The 15,572-nt window shown below is 42.6% G+C and overlaps 1 protein-coding gene across 1 annotated transcript in view; it reads right to left on the bottom strand.

The window, feature by feature from the left end:
• Window positions 1-14,100, bottom strand: part of LOC147684265 (putative cation-transporting ATPase 13A4) — a 164,376-nt gene extending 150,276 nt beyond the window's left edge. The window contains exons 1-5 of the mRNA XM_086942618.1: window positions 14,023-14,100; window positions 13,413-13,483; window positions 13,248-13,328; window positions 10,892-10,961; window positions 3,625-3,759 (exon numbers count right to left, since the gene is read on the bottom strand). Coding sequence (XP_086798744.1) covers window positions 3,625-3,759; window positions 10,892-10,961; window positions 13,248-13,328; window positions 13,413-13,483; window positions 14,023-14,100 — 435 coding nt within the window. The remainder of the gene's footprint in view (window positions 1-3,624; window positions 3,760-10,891; window positions 10,962-13,247; window positions 13,329-13,412; window positions 13,484-14,022) is intronic.
• Window positions 14,101-15,572: the final 1,472 nt, after the last annotated feature.

The following is a 15,572-nucleotide window of genomic DNA, read 5'->3' on the forward strand; positions in this document are numbered from 1 at the left end:
AACTGCAGAGCACAACTTAAGCTCAGAAGCTAATAACTACTAAATGAAATGATGCAATAAGTAAAGGCAGTAAGATACACCCCACAGCACAGACATGCTTGTAAGCATGTTCAAATAGGCCCTGCCTGTTTGCAGATATCAAATGGTGTTCTTGAAGGAACATATTGATAAAGCAAAGATCTTTGAAGTGAAGGTTTCCTATCAAGATGATGTCTGAACTATGTTAGTAAAGCGAATGAGCATTAGAATATACTCATAACTGCTTTGAGCACTTTCTGCACTTGAGTAAGATGACAACTTTTGGATTGGTACTAGCCCTGCCTGGTCTAGAGTTTCCCAACTTGACTCCCTTTCCCTGCCCTCACCAGTCTCAGTGCACCCAAGGATTCGAGCTGCACCTGAGGATGGCTACAAAGGCAGAAATATGTCTGAACTGCTATTTTTCTGTGTTTCAGGAAAGTAGCCTAGCTATCCATTGAAACCATCACTTTTGATAAGTCACTTTTCAGAAGTTTGCCCTAATTTTCATGAACACATGCTTCCATCAGGTGCTATTCCGTGCCCTTTGGCAGACCGAACAGATTTAAGGTGATCCGGTTGGTGCTGTCCTTTAACTCCAGAAGCTTATTTACTTGACTTTTTGCTTACTAAAACAGACCATGGAGTTCCTGTCTAGTAGATCTGATATACGTTGCTCCACGTTAGAAGTACAATCTCACATCTTATCCAGATCCTGAAGTAAAATGTTTATATTGATTTTCAGGTTGAACATTTTAAGATGTAAAATAATGTAGAAAACATGCTGTAGTTGTGGACGAGGTATGTATGTAAAGTAACACACCCAGGCAAACAATATGACTACTGGCACAGGTTAGATGGCAAACAAAACAAGATGAGCTGAACAGGTTGTGGCAGACACAGCGTGGACCTTCAGGCTGTTGCCAGAACTTTTTAAGCGGTCTTCTAGCACTCACAGGTAGCACACCCACCATGTGTCCCACTAGGCCATGGAAGCTAACATGAACAGTAAAGCTATCCTGCTCATACTTGGTTTGAGTTCAGTTAACAGAGGCTGAGACAATCAGCCCCTAAGACTCAGAGGCATGTGAAGCGAGAAGGTCAAAAATACAGTGTGAAGACACCAGATCAGGGCTTCGCTTCCAAAGACCTCCAACAGCAGCCAAAACTCAATCACCTAACCATAGCTTACATAAAAAGCCACAAAGGGAACAATCCTTGCTGCGATAAAGTTCATAGAGAAAATGGATTAGACTGGACAGATGGTATAACAGGCTCTGAGATTTGGACAAGAAAGCAACAGGCCAGTCAAGGAAAAGCAGGTCAATCCGATGGCACCCTGGGTACGAGGGTGCTGCGCAACCATGGCTTATTCTGGCTGGGAAGGTTAAGGAACCTCTGCTGGGTGTATATGGATGGGTCAGGAGCTCAAGAAGAGAGATGTGGGGGAACAGGAGGATAGACAGAAGGACTTTGGAGAGGCTGGCAGACTGATAGACATCCTACCCTCTTACCTCCTTCATGTCACACCCATGCCTCCTTTTCACAACTTCCCTAGAACAAGGCACTTCAAACCGGGAACTGCTCACACCAAGAAGCCCTTTACTCTGTACCATACGGTGGGTGCTGGGTGTTACCGCTCCGAGGGGTTCAGGTGTCCAGGTGTGAATACAGGTTAACAATGCCTGTTCCCCCACATAGGGCAAGTAGGCAGCACTCGGCATAGCTAAGGTGGTAAACTGTAGTGAAAGAGCCACTTTTGTAGTCTGGCACCCAATGAGGACCTCCAACTATCACCATTTTAATTGATTTAAGTGTGTTATTTTACCCTAGCCTTAATGTAGGAGGGTCCTGCATTTTCCTGCTTCTCTTCTGTTTTGTAATCTTGCTGTCTTTCAGTGGGAGCTGTTACTGAGTGGAACAGACTTGCCTAGAACAGAGCATGTGGGATGTGCATTTGAAGGTGTGCAGTTGTGTAGGAATGTGTCAGTGGTGAGAATTATGAGCTCTTACTATTGGCTTTGACCATTCTGTTTTCTGACTTTATCTTGCTTAATGGCAGGGCTTGCCTATTAGCTTTGGCATAATCTTATGCCATCTTGCATTAGTGGCCTATGCTCAAGCGACTCCATCTTCTGAGCCCTTCTAGGTGAGAAGTGATGTTTTGCTCTCACTTGTTTTCTGCACTCTGTGTGCTAGTAGAAACCGGTTCTTATCAGAGGAATGTGCAAGCTCCTTCTCGAAGTCATAGCAGAGGCCTGATCAACCAATGCTGTGTCCCTGGCACGGAGTGGTACGGAATCTGATGGGAAAAGGAGGCGTGGGATGCTAGAAGCTTCGACCAACGGTTTCCCTTGTATTAAAAGGGGGAGCCTCCACTGGTCTGGTGGAAGTTGGAAGTGGAAGTTTGGGAGTTTGGATTCCGAGTGAGGGCAGACGTGTCTATCCCAGATTGAACCCTGATTGCTGAGCTCTGATCCCTGGCTGTGTGAAGACTTCCCCCGGCCAGAAGTGGGCAGTGTATGCATCAGGTGATGTATTGAGTGTTGTGATTATTGCCTTTGTGATGTGAGCCAGTGGCTGTGATCGTTTGAGGTGTTTCTTTGTGGTGTGGGAGCTGCACATCCAGAGTGATCCTCCACTCTGTGTATATATCTTTCTGATCTCTTGCAGGACGTCCAGTGTATCTTATCGGTGAACAACCTTTACAACGAAACTTTTACAACGCACTACCATTACAAAGCGACCATTACAAGCAAACCATTACAACACATTGGGGGGCGCTCTAGGATAGGGAATAAGTTTAATTTACTATCCAACACCTTCCCTAGTGTCCACGGGGACTGGAGTTGGAATAGTAAATTAAACTTTTCACTACCCAGCACCCCAAAGCGCTATGCGTTGTAAAGGTTTGCGATGTAAGAACCGCGTTGTAAAGGCATGCATGGTAAAAGCATGCATTGTAACGTCATACATCCATCTTATCTTATATCAGTTATTGCTTGTTTATTACCAGTATTATAGTTTGCTCAGTTATTGATTAATATCTGTAGATTATAAGTTTGCTACATATATTTGAATCTAATGCATTTGGTATCTGAGACAACCTTTGTTTAGAGAGTATTATGTAATAAACCCCAAGCCTTATTCTAAAAGTGATAGAGGCTTTGCATTTTGCTAAAAAAAACTCCTTTTCCAAAGGTGCTGTTTGTTTTGTGTTGCAGTCTTGTTGTGCCAGAGGTGGTAAGACATGCTTAAAACTGTATATTATTCAAAGGTGTAATGATATATTTGCCTTCCAGGTGGGAGTGCAGTGTTTGGGTGTGGCTTATTGGTGAAAAGCCACATTCAAAACTTCAACGTGCAGCCACCATGGCATCACCAACCACCAGAACTACCCGTGACTGGAAGGGACGGCACAGGCTTCTCTGTCCTGAGCATTCGATCCCTCGCTGCAACACTCTTGTTCATAAACATATTTAAATAGCCTTGTTTTTGTATTTTTATTTTTAAAACCAGAGTTTTGCATAAAAGAGCATTTTAAATTCAAAAGTAAATAAATGAAGACTGCTTGCTGGTTTCTGTCAGTAGGCAGAGGGCACGCACCTGTCGCAGTTCGGTGAGAGAGAGGGTAACGGTGACCACACACAGTATCATAATAGTGACTCCATAGCTAAAGTACCCCAGACACAGCCACAGGATGGTGGTGAAGATCTGGTACACGTAGAGCAGATCGATGACCTGAGGGTGCAAAGAAACCAGAACATTAAGAAGCTGAGAGCCAATCACACGCCTAGACTCAGGACACACAATACCCTAAATATTAGCTATTTCATATCATGCTCAGATGTGCAGAAGCATACATGCTGTTGGACATATGCGGCTATAGCTAAATCAGAGGATCTCCCAAGGCGCTATGTATGTTAAAGCTCCAGCCTCCCCCAATGCATAAGTGATCAATTGAGTATGTGTGCAAACACTTTCCAGTTGACATTGAGTGGAGTGATGTCAGCTACAAAACCTGGAGTTGGATCTGTCCTACATTGCAGGGCTCATCATTCATGGTCTGAGAGATCTACAAAGAAATTACAACCACGTGGCTTATGCAGAGCTGAGACTGGTCTGGCAGGCAGACAAGAGACCCTGAAACAGGGGGTGCGCTCAGAGCAGTCGCCAAACACTACTGGACAGTGAAGAGGAAGGGAAAAACCCAGAAACAGTTCAGTCCATTATAAGTTACAGTGCCGGCTTAGCAGTGTGCTGAGATCAGAAACATGAAATGAAAGAGATAAATAGAGGAAATAAAGAGGTTGAGATCCATGCCAAAAGGGCAAAGGTATAACACTGAGAAAGTATTCAATGCAGAATTACTGCTCAAAGAACATCTCTTTAGTGCGGAGACAACAGCCAAGTGAAGAATTCGATGACGAGGAGGAGGCACAAATGGACCATGGGAAGGGGTTGAAGCAGAGAAACAGATCATCTCCATCTAGACTTCCTTCTTCGTCTTCTTCTTCTTCTTCTTCTTCTTCTTCTTCTTCTTCTTCTTCTTCTTCTTCCCCTAACTATCTCGAGGTTTCTAGGCCTGGGCTGTAAATTCTGTTCCGCTCGCGGAATTTGGGTAATTTTGTGTTCAGCGAAGAACGCAGAATTACCAAAAATTCAATGTTTCCGCAGCTTTGCAGAATTTTTTGCTTGTTCGCGCCTTCAAGATGCGTGGGTGCGAGATATTTCTCTCCGAGCACACAAATAGCGTTCGCAAACAAGAAAAAAGCATTGCGAACGGGTGGAACAAGCAATTCTGCGCGTTTGCGGAATTTTTGCGTGTTCCCGGAGATTTTTTACCGTTTCGCAGAGTTTTGTGTAACCCCTAGAGGTTTCATACAATACGAAAGGGAGGTGTCCATCCTCGGTCATCGCTGCTCAGGCCTGGAGTGGCCTCACCCTCGCTACTCACTCTGAACCAACCCTCACCAGATTCTACCAATTTCTGAAAACCAACCTCTGCCAAAAATAGAGACTGCCTTTCTGCCTTACAGTCTCAGTGCACAGACACAGTATCAGTGCCTAAATCAAATCACAGATCATACTTGTACATACAGCAGAGGTAATATCCTGGGTACAGAGACCTTTTAGTTTCTGGTGAAACACAGATTACACCAACTTTACAGAATTAAGCCTATGAAGGGGAAAGCCATAATGGCAGACCCCACCCTGTCCTCTTACCTTCTGTAACAACAATCTTCCCTCACCACAATTTGCTGTCTAATCTGATAGCCCCTTTTTATACAGCTTACACTCTCAACAGCAACAACAATCCACCAGCTTGCCTACCCTCTCTGTCCAAGTTTTGTTCTATAATTACGCTACCCTTAATCCAACCCACATCACCATGGCTACTTTTGTTTGCTTGCCAACTTTCTTCAAATGTTTGAGCATTTGATCCTGATATCCAAAACTGTCCAGTTTATGTAAGAGCTTCTTGCGGTGTCCACCCACAATACTTAACACAATACAACCAACACATTCCATATCACACTGTACACCCCAAAGCCATCCACCATAGAAGTACCCCCTTGCATCTAAAGATCTCCTTACACTACTCACATCCATAAGCCCAGGCTTCCCTTATCTACATATGACCTATGTACAGAAGCGCACTACCCTCAGAGATCTCCAATAAACAACCAACCACTCATTATACAACTTAACACCCAATCATTCCCAACAATCTTGCCCTGTAACTACCTATCGTACAACCATTCCCACCACAGCATCCCAAAGTACCACAACATTTCACATACAAATAAAAATTACAAGCTATAAAAACCCACCCCATATCACGTCATCTATTCATTAATTATTTCATTCTCTTCATGTCTAATATGGACAATCCAACTAAAGTGCCAGGCCTTATTCCCACTGCGGGATTCCACAATCAAACCAACTCATGTTTACGACCTATCTGCTCTGCACCTAGCCTGCCCAGCCGGGGCACTGGCAACCCAGCTGTGCTCCCATGGTCCTGAGGCCCTTGCAACCCAATACATCATTTGGGGTCCCCCAGACTTATCTGTAAGTCCCCCTGTGCAGCCTGTTTTTCGGTGGCCCCCTTCCTTCATAGCGCACCAGCTACCAACGCCTTCAGCACTCTGCTCCCAACTGAATCCAGGACTCCCCTGACAATCCGCTGGTGGAACATGGGACCTTGGCCTGCGGCTACCCTATACTCCAAGGGTGAACCCTTACAACCGATTTTATGATTTTACTTCCCCCATAGGCTTTCACTCTGCGTAATTGCACACAACTGTGAATTCTTTTCCGAACTTTGAAAATTCATAACTTAAAAAGTAGTGAACAAAGTTGTTGGTCTTAAAAAGTGTATAAAACTCAATGTTATTTTTGCAAATTGGTTTCGGGTTTATTGGTGAGTGTGGGTCTTATTTATTGCAGCTGAGTGCAACAAATGCTTGCACTACCCTCTGATAAGTCTAACTGCTCACCCATACTACCACAGATAGTGTATGTACTATCTACGTTTGCCCTGTGTACACATTTGGGACCCTCTGGACTCTGCACAGTGTACATTGCTTTAGTGCCGTATATGGAGAGCCGCTTCCTACAATCATCGTTTTCTGCTGAGGCCCCACTTGTCTTGTTGCCTGCTCAGATCCCAGATCTGCTTCTTGATTCCTTTCCCTTAATTTCTCTTTATTTCTAGCTTCCTCCTCCCTGCTGTGTTACTTCGTTGTCCCTGTTTCTGTCTTGTGTTGCTGCTGTGTCTCTGTTGCTCCTTCCCTGTGGGTCTTGAGCTGTCTGCACACTTGTTGTCTTGCTCAGTACAGAGTCTAAGTCTTGGATTCTTGGATCTTCCCTGTATGTTTTTAGTTCCAGACCAGTCCCTGTTTGCTTGTAGCATCCCTTTCTTGGATTTCTGTTTCAGCGTGGGCTTCAAATTCACTCATGTCCATGTCCTTAGAACACGGTCCCGTTTTTCCCTCAGCCCAGTTCCCGTTGTCTGTGTTTTTTGCTCTGCTCTCTGTTGTCCTCTCTTGTGGTTGTGTTGGTATCTTAATTATTATGACCGAGGGTGCCAGTGAGATTCTGCGGGTCCGTAACCGGATTATCGAATTCAGAATATTGAGGCATCCAAATGTGAAGGCCAAAATATTGAATCCAAAATATAGACTGGTAAGTAACTACAGATTCCAATAACCCCCTCCACAAGTATGTGCCTTGGTGGTTTGTATATCTTCAAGACACAACAAGATGTGGAGTTAAGAACAGTAAATCTACACTTACGATAATTTGTTCCTCTGTGTTCTGTCCACAGAATATTTGGACGCTCCCCGACCCTACACATGTTCAGGATGGACCTCAATGCCTGGCTCTTCAACTGATCCAGAGCTGCTCCCCCCCATCGCGCCTTGAGACCCTCACGGGTGAGTAGCATGCTTTATAAACCCCCGATTGATTGATTGATATGTTACTATTCTTGGGCTCGACATTCGGCAGCGGTTTTCTCCGCTTCCTGCCTTGCTCTTCAACATCTACTGGCGGCGACTGACCCAGCTCCTGGAACATTACTAGGTGAATCTCTAAATCTTTGCCACTGATACTAACATCCAATTTCTTCTCCAATGCGTGTCAACAAACAAGGACAACATCACCACTTGCCTCAGTCAGATGTCCCATTGGATAGAGGAGAGCTTTGTCTGCCTGAATGGGCCCAAGGCTTAGATTCAGGGGACTGAACCCTTTGAGACACCTCCAATCTTTCAAGCACCACCACCCACCTTGCTAAAAGTAAGGAAAAGGGTGTTATATTCACATGGGAGGTCTCCTTTGTGTGTGTCCCAATTCAGTGTGGTGGGGAAGAGTTTCAATTTGCATGTCTTCGTACTCGACTCAACCTCCAGCTCCTCTGATACAACCACTGGGTTTGACTAGTGTCTAGGTGATAGCAGTGTTATGCTTTGAAACATCGTCTATGTTGGGCTTCCAACAAAATCCATCTACAGGTTTCAAAATCAGGCTGCCAGAGTGTTGCGACAGCAAGAAGTGAGCCTTCAATCCGATCCAACATGAATGAATGAATGAATGAATTAAATAAATATATATTTATCAATGCAATATACACCCAAAGGTATCTTGGCACTAATAATGCTGAAAATAAAAAGGAAAAACATGTCGATAGAGCATATAGGTCAAGGCATCTATGTGGCCTGTTTGCCAGGAGAACTCTTCGAACTACGCGGAAATAAGATTTGCTTTTTTTAATGGAAGTCAAATGATCGGGAATAGGATTCGTAGGCGACTGATTCCAAGCTTTGGAGGCCAACCCTGAGAATGACTTGCCTCCTAAGAGGGCTTGCTTAGAGTGGAGAACTGAAGCCAAGAATTGAGAGGCAGAACAAATGGGACAAAATAGGGTAGATTTAGTGATTCAGGCCTGAATTTTAAGAACCACCATACCACGTAGAGTTAGATGTATCAAGCAGAAAGATTTAAAGCAAATTCTTTACTTTCTTTACTTTTATTTACTGAGTGCAATTTACAAGAGCCTGGAGTGGCTCTTCAATATCTACTCCAGGATATCATTGACACTAATAGTGTGGTCAAAACATTGAGGGACAAAATATCGAACATAAAGAATGTATAGCTTTTCCATCCCAACTCCACATCTGTGTACCTTGATGATGTATATTTCTGCAAGGTACATAGAGGTGGATTTAGGAATAATAAATCTATACTTCGCTCTGTGAACTTACCTTTCTCAATATTTTGTGTCACAATATTCTTGTATTAGATTTTCAAGAGGACAATCCAACTAGCATCAGTGATGTAAGCAAATTTACATGGACCGAAAACCAGTCTTAACACCATGTTTTAAATTAATTGCAATCGGGCATACAACATTGCAGGGATGCCTAGACAACAGATACTGACGAAACCCAGCCTCGAAAGAACAGTGGCGACCAACACCACTGCTCAAAATTCTTGGGCAATTACCTTTAATTTTTTCTTTATAAGCTTAGGTTAAAAAAAGCAGGCTGACATAACGAACTTTATTTGTGGTTAAATTGAGAGTTCTTTATCCTGCCTGAAATCTATCTTTTTTACCAAGCTGGCAGGGGGTGGGATTCCTCAAATTTACTAGACTAGGGATAAGAGTTCCATAAGGAGTCTGGCCATATATGTGCACATGAGTTTTATCAGCATTGGACTTAAGCCAATGTCTGCTCATCCAAGACAGAACAAGTAAAAGACAAGCTTGAAGGGTTTGCTGGACCTCCTCAATGGAACGCTCCAGTCTGAACAGGATTCGGGAGTTGTTTGCATAGGAACAATGAAGACATCGGAAGGAGCTTGGAGGATGGGTAAACCAAAAGGTCGGATGATATTATTAAGTGCCTGTACGAAAAAGTTAAACAGAGCCGGGACAAAGAAGATCCTGAGGGACCCGTAGCTCAATTCGTAAGCTAAAGATCTGAAAGGTGCCAGGATTTAAAATTGACTGCAATGAATCAAAAGAGAGAAAAACAAGTAAAAGCCATTCCTCTAAGACCCACATGTGCCACGCGGTCGCACAAGAGGGAATGGACATCTGTATGGATGGCAGCAGAAAGGTAGAGTAGAATCGGTCAAGGTTCCTTCTGAAATCTTTCAGGATTGGTACCTGAGCTGTCTCAGTGCCGTACGAGGTGGGAAGCCAGCTTGGCCCACACCTAGTAGACACTGAGGGTCCATAATGTGAAATGCTCTGGGTGAAAGCCTCGGAGGAGAGTCTACCTCCAGGCCTTTCCCGTTCAGAAAAGGGCTCGTAGAGCCCCAGACAAGAAAAGTTCAAACACCAGAGGGTAGCGATGTAAAAGTATCCGATTGGAGCACACCTCAGTGATTGGACCCTACCTTCTTCCAAGGCATCCCATTTACAGCGCACTGAAGTGTCCAATAGGTGACTGGCAGCACTTTCTGGAACTTGAACATTGTTCTATACCTTCTGAATAATCCATAACTAGGGGTGGGCATAACTCGCGTGATTCAGTAGAGCGGAATTTAGCGGAATTACCGAACAATTCCATGAGGTTACACATAATTATGCTATTCACGTTCTGCTGCATTTAGTGCTACTCACTGCAAAAATACCCCCTTAGTTTCCCAAACGGGCGACATGAATTTTGAGTTCAGAAATATTGCTAAATGCAACAGAACACAAATAGCGAGAGACTGCTCGCTAAATGTACACTGGTGGTAGGATTTTCTCCTACTCACTACCGCCATTTAGTGCTATTTTCACAGCGCAAAATGCACCCTTGCATCTACAATGGCCATGAAGATGCATTTTGCACTAAGAATTAGTGCTACATACAGCGGAGCACGAACAGCGAGCGCAAGAGGACAATCGCGCTCTTTAAACGTGCTCATGCTTGTTTTCACCCACATTAATTAGAGGGGGAGTTATCATATTATTATCGCTAATTCAACTTCTAGGAATAAAACTTAATTAGCAAAATTCCACTCAGGCTTGTACATAACCCATTTCCCATTCGTTTCCTCATTATACTGAGAAGGTGAAGCCAGATATTAACAACTCCCTGGTCCTCCCAGGGACTGATTCCAGCTGGTAAAAGACCTGAGAATTCCCAATGGCACAAGAGAGTAAATGGATTTGGCTACACTTCTGTTTTTAGTCCAGAAGCTGACTGTGTTTAAAGAAACCCCCTCCCACTGATTAAATGGAGTTACTATCTCTCACGTTGAATTTGACACAGTTGTGTGAGGTCTTATTTGAAAACTTTGTATATATTTTTTCCCCCCAATAGACGTATAGAATTATCATTAGCGATGCCTGAAAGAAACTCCACTTTACCTTCAGTAAGAAGAGCTTCCAGAGCGGGGCCACCTCCACCTCGATGACGTTGTGACCACAGACCACCTTCCTGAGGGAGACAATCAGCCAATCACTGCTCAACATTTCATCCAGTTTATACTGATAGACCAAACCAATAATTAAATCAGTTGTTTAAAATTCTTGCACTGCATCCAAATACCTGAGTGGATCCTGTACAGAGAGTATAAACATTACCCTAATGTAAGCCCAGATCTCACAGTACTTTATTTGAATCTAACAGGAGCTCATAAAAAATCACCAGGAGGCCAATATATTTTTACCAAACTTCCATCGAACACGCGGGCAAGACACATGGTGCAAGGAAAAGGTAGTGTCTACAAATCACAAAACATGGGCAAAACTTGTTGTAAAACTGGTGAAAAGGAATAACTTCAAGTTTGGCATTTAAAAACAAAATCATAGCAATTGACTCAGACTATATGTTAGTTGTTGAAATCCAGTTTTATCAATTTCCTGAAATTAAAGATGTAGAGTGTGTATATCTCATTGGACTCTGCAGAAGAAGATAATAGAGGTCATATCAAGAGACATCTAAAGACGGAAGCAATCTGTGAGCGAATGCCCACCGGGGATCTGAATGCGATCTTGGACCCAATACATTTTACTCCGGATACATCCGTGGCATCGAATCCAATATGGGATTTACCAGAAATTCGGGCAGACATTCGATCCACAAAAAAGCAATATATTAGTTTCTGGACAGTCTACCATGAATCAATCTCAATCGTCAAATCTATCAGACATACCAGCTAAAACAGTCCGTTCAATAAGCCAAAAAGCCAGTTTACCTAGTTATACTTCTAATATTCCACTACCCTGGAAACTGCCCCCTGTAGTTTAGGAACTTTAGAGGGAACAGGAAGAATCTGTTAAGAATCCCAAGAGGTCTGGAGCACACAGCTGTTCCAGACTGGAAGATAACAGACCCAGACCTGCTTTCTCAGCATTTGTGAGGCAGCACAGTTTGCGGGAACTAGTTTTTCATTTTTGATGTAAGAGTGGCCTCTATTGCCAGCTTTTATCATCTACACACAGAGCAACATCGACTTTTACAACCACAATTATTAGTATCGGTGTTATTTCATATTTTCAACAAAATATCATATCTTCTGATCCTTTCCCCCACTTTCTGTTTCGTGGACTTATATTGACTTATTGCCATATTGGCTTCACTACAAAAACATATCCCTACATTGGTACGACTACAAAGCCTACCATATGACTGGAGTGACCCCTTGACATACTATCACATGCATACAACCATCAACTCCACGACATAGACTTAGGATCACATGGTCCATGCGACTTCACCATATCCTCAACACCACAATGAAGATTTACCAATACATCAACAGCACTAAGTACACTGACTACCAACCACAACAACCGGACAAGTATATCTAACAATGTGCATATTACCATTAGCTTTGTTCGTCGGGTAAAATGCGCAAAAAAAGGTTAACTTTAAATATAATGGCTCCATTGATCTGTGTGTGAGTAATTTGCAGAAAATTGAATGAAATGTCATTCAAATGTACATTAATTAAAAGTAATGTAATTAAACTATATTATTTGTTTAACAGGTTTTGTGCCGAGGTTCTCTTTATATAGCATTTTCAATAAATTGATTGCTTTAATGTGCTTTGATGTTTATAGCATTAAATCTAACCCTAAAGTCAACCTAAAACTAACTCTAACAATAATTCTAGTTCTCATCTTAGGCTAAATTAAACTTTGGACTTAGAGTAACCTTTAGAGTTAGGGGTTGTGTTCAGGTGAGTGAGATAATGGTTTAGATGGAGGCGAAGGGGTCATTTGAATGCCAGGTTTAGAGTCTCTGTGATGATATGTTTATATTGTGCTGGTCGGATATCCTGCCTTGTCTCTATTTTACCTGCTCAATGAGGCCAGTGCCTCACATCATTACACATTAGAAGAGGACTACTAATCTCTCTCCAGTTGACGCACAAACCCACTTCTGGCTGGACGGAGCATCAGGAGCCAAAGGGACCGCAGCACCCGCAGGACTGTGTCATCTGAAGTAATCCTGCAGCCCTCTGTTCAACCACTCAGCAAAATGTTCCTGAATGTTTGACTAGTGTGTGGAAACTAATCCCACAGAGTGGGCAGCTGAAGTGTGTGGGAACCACCTGCCAAGTCATTCTACTACTTGGCGTGCAACGTGATACCCCCTCGATGGATCTGTTATCTGCCCTTTGTGGTACGGAGTGAGGTCAGCGGGGTGTACATTAGACAGAACACCATTGAATCACCCTCCACACAAAGAGGTGACATCACTAGGACTTCACTCTACCTGACATCCTGCTCTTCCATCGACAGCCCAGACCCAAACTTGGAATGTATGTCTGCACAGGAATGCTCCTCTTCCAGAGCCCTGCAATTGGAGTTCAGGAATTAGAACAGGCATATTTCAGCAGAGCAAGTTACAAAACAATGAAGTATTCCAGGTAATGCTCACCCAATTTTCTCAAATCGCTCCCAGGTGTTGTCCCAAATATACCTGATTTTCTGAACTCGAATGTATTTAACCTGCGAAGGAAACAGCGTGTGGTTATTGTCTGTGGTAGCTCTTGAAGTTCACTACAGTCCAGAAAACTAAACTTACTTCAATCAAAAATCACCAAATACCCCCAACAGAGTAACTTCAGAATGGCACCAAATTGAATAAGTCCTGCTAATAGGAATAAAACTATGTGTGCCATTACTTTCTGCATTCAAGCCACCAAACCTAGGAATTACCTACCAGATTAGAGCCACTGAGACTCACTTAAAGTTCAGAAGGATGGTGAAGACCTGGTTATTCCCAATGTCATCCATCACAACAAAACAGGCATCACAAAATCTGGCCACTCGGCCTACAGGCAGATGCCCTGCAAAGCCCTAAAAGATTACGGGATAACCAATTCAAGGGGCATGGCTTAGCGCCCATTAAAGATGGCGGCAGGCTAACGGAGCTCCGTCGCAGCCATAAGGTATTTTTCATCACATACCTACAATTTTGTCCCCAGACTGCTGCTTTAAGTTTCACATGAAGCGAAATACTTCTGGAACACCACGACCGCATTCACAAGAGACAGCTTAATGTGCTCTTTGTCATCTTTAGTGAAATGAATGCTTTCCAGTCTGATGCTCCAGCTGCACTCCATTTTGTCTCTTCCCGTGTGGTATTTTTAAACTGCGCACACATCGTGCTTCGGTATAAATGGCAATACCTTTTAACCCTGCATGCCTCATAAATCTTTCTGCTGTTCTGGGTGCCTGAAAGTTTCACTTGCAACAATATTTCCCTTTCAAGTCAGCATTTCTATTTTCTGAAGCATTGCAATAGACTGCCGTGTGCGACTGCTTTAACCAAATTTTAACTGCAGCTCATTTAGAGATAATTCCCTATACAACTTCCTTTTATATTATCATTTATATTTCTGAATGGGGAAACCTAGTAGTTTAAAATTACACAACCCATGAATTGAACACTCTCAGTTTACACTGGATACTAAAAACTTTTTTTCTTTACTGAAATTCAACATGGAACATCCTGCTAGGGTATCTCAAGATTCTCATTTGTCCTCATTTGCCTCTACAATTTCTTCTAAGTAACCCTCTAAAATACCAACTAACAGCAAACAAAAGGCCAAAAAAAGAACCTCCATCAACTGTTAAACCTTTTTCCTCTGTCTCTATGGAGCTCCTTCTAGATGAGACCCGCGCTTTGAAGCCCTGTATGGAGGAAACTAATACAAAGCTTCAGCGACTGGACGACAAATGGTCTCTGATGGAAAACAGAGTTGTAAACATAGAACATCAGATGTTTTCTATTCAGGATATTGCTCAAGATGTTACGCACCTCAAAGTGGAAGAGTCATATCTGAAGAAAGTTACTGAAGATTTAGAAAATCACAGTAGGCGTAATAATCTTCGCATTTATGGTCTTGCAGAGGAAACAGTTATCAAGGCCGCAAAACCAAAGAGCGTGTTATTTGGTCAAGAAACTCATTATATTTTTTTGAAGATCTGGCTAAAGCTACAGCAGACAGATGGAAGAAATTACTAGACATGCGACCTGCGTTACATTCGCTTGGAGACAGATTTGATACTTTCCAGTCGTGCTTCTTCAAAGAAACTTACAATACCAAAACGACGATGTATAAAGATCCCTCCATGCTGCAGAAATGTATTGACAACTGTAAAATGGAAACAATGGACACTTCAAAATAGGCTTTTACTTGAAGGCTTTATATAACTTTTTTTTTATGTTTCACGCTGTTGTTGTATTTGTTAATATCTAAGTTAGCCTACTATTTAATTTCATATTGTATTAGTCTCTTAAATGTATAATTGTGCATAATATAATAATGTATATATTTTTTCACTTCTTCTGTACCCCTTTTTGTGTTGTGTCCAGAAAATCTGCCAATTTTAATACCCATATTTATGGTCTGGATGTCTCCCCTCCGGCTGCCTCCAGAACAAAGTTGTTATCTTCCCTTTTGTGGTCGCATAACTCCTGATTATTTTGTCCTGGTATTTGGTATGATTTTTGCCTCATTTTGTTTATGTTAAGATCTTTATCCTTTTCATATTTTATTTTATTTATCTGCATTTCCCTTTCTTTCCTTCT

This window comes from Lissotriton vulgaris, chromosome 11, assembly GCF_964263255.1.
Source record: "Lissotriton vulgaris chromosome 11, aLisVul1.2, whole genome shotgun sequence".
Classification (NCBI taxonomy): domain Eukaryota; kingdom Metazoa; phylum Chordata; class Amphibia; order Caudata; family Salamandridae; genus Lissotriton; species Lissotriton vulgaris.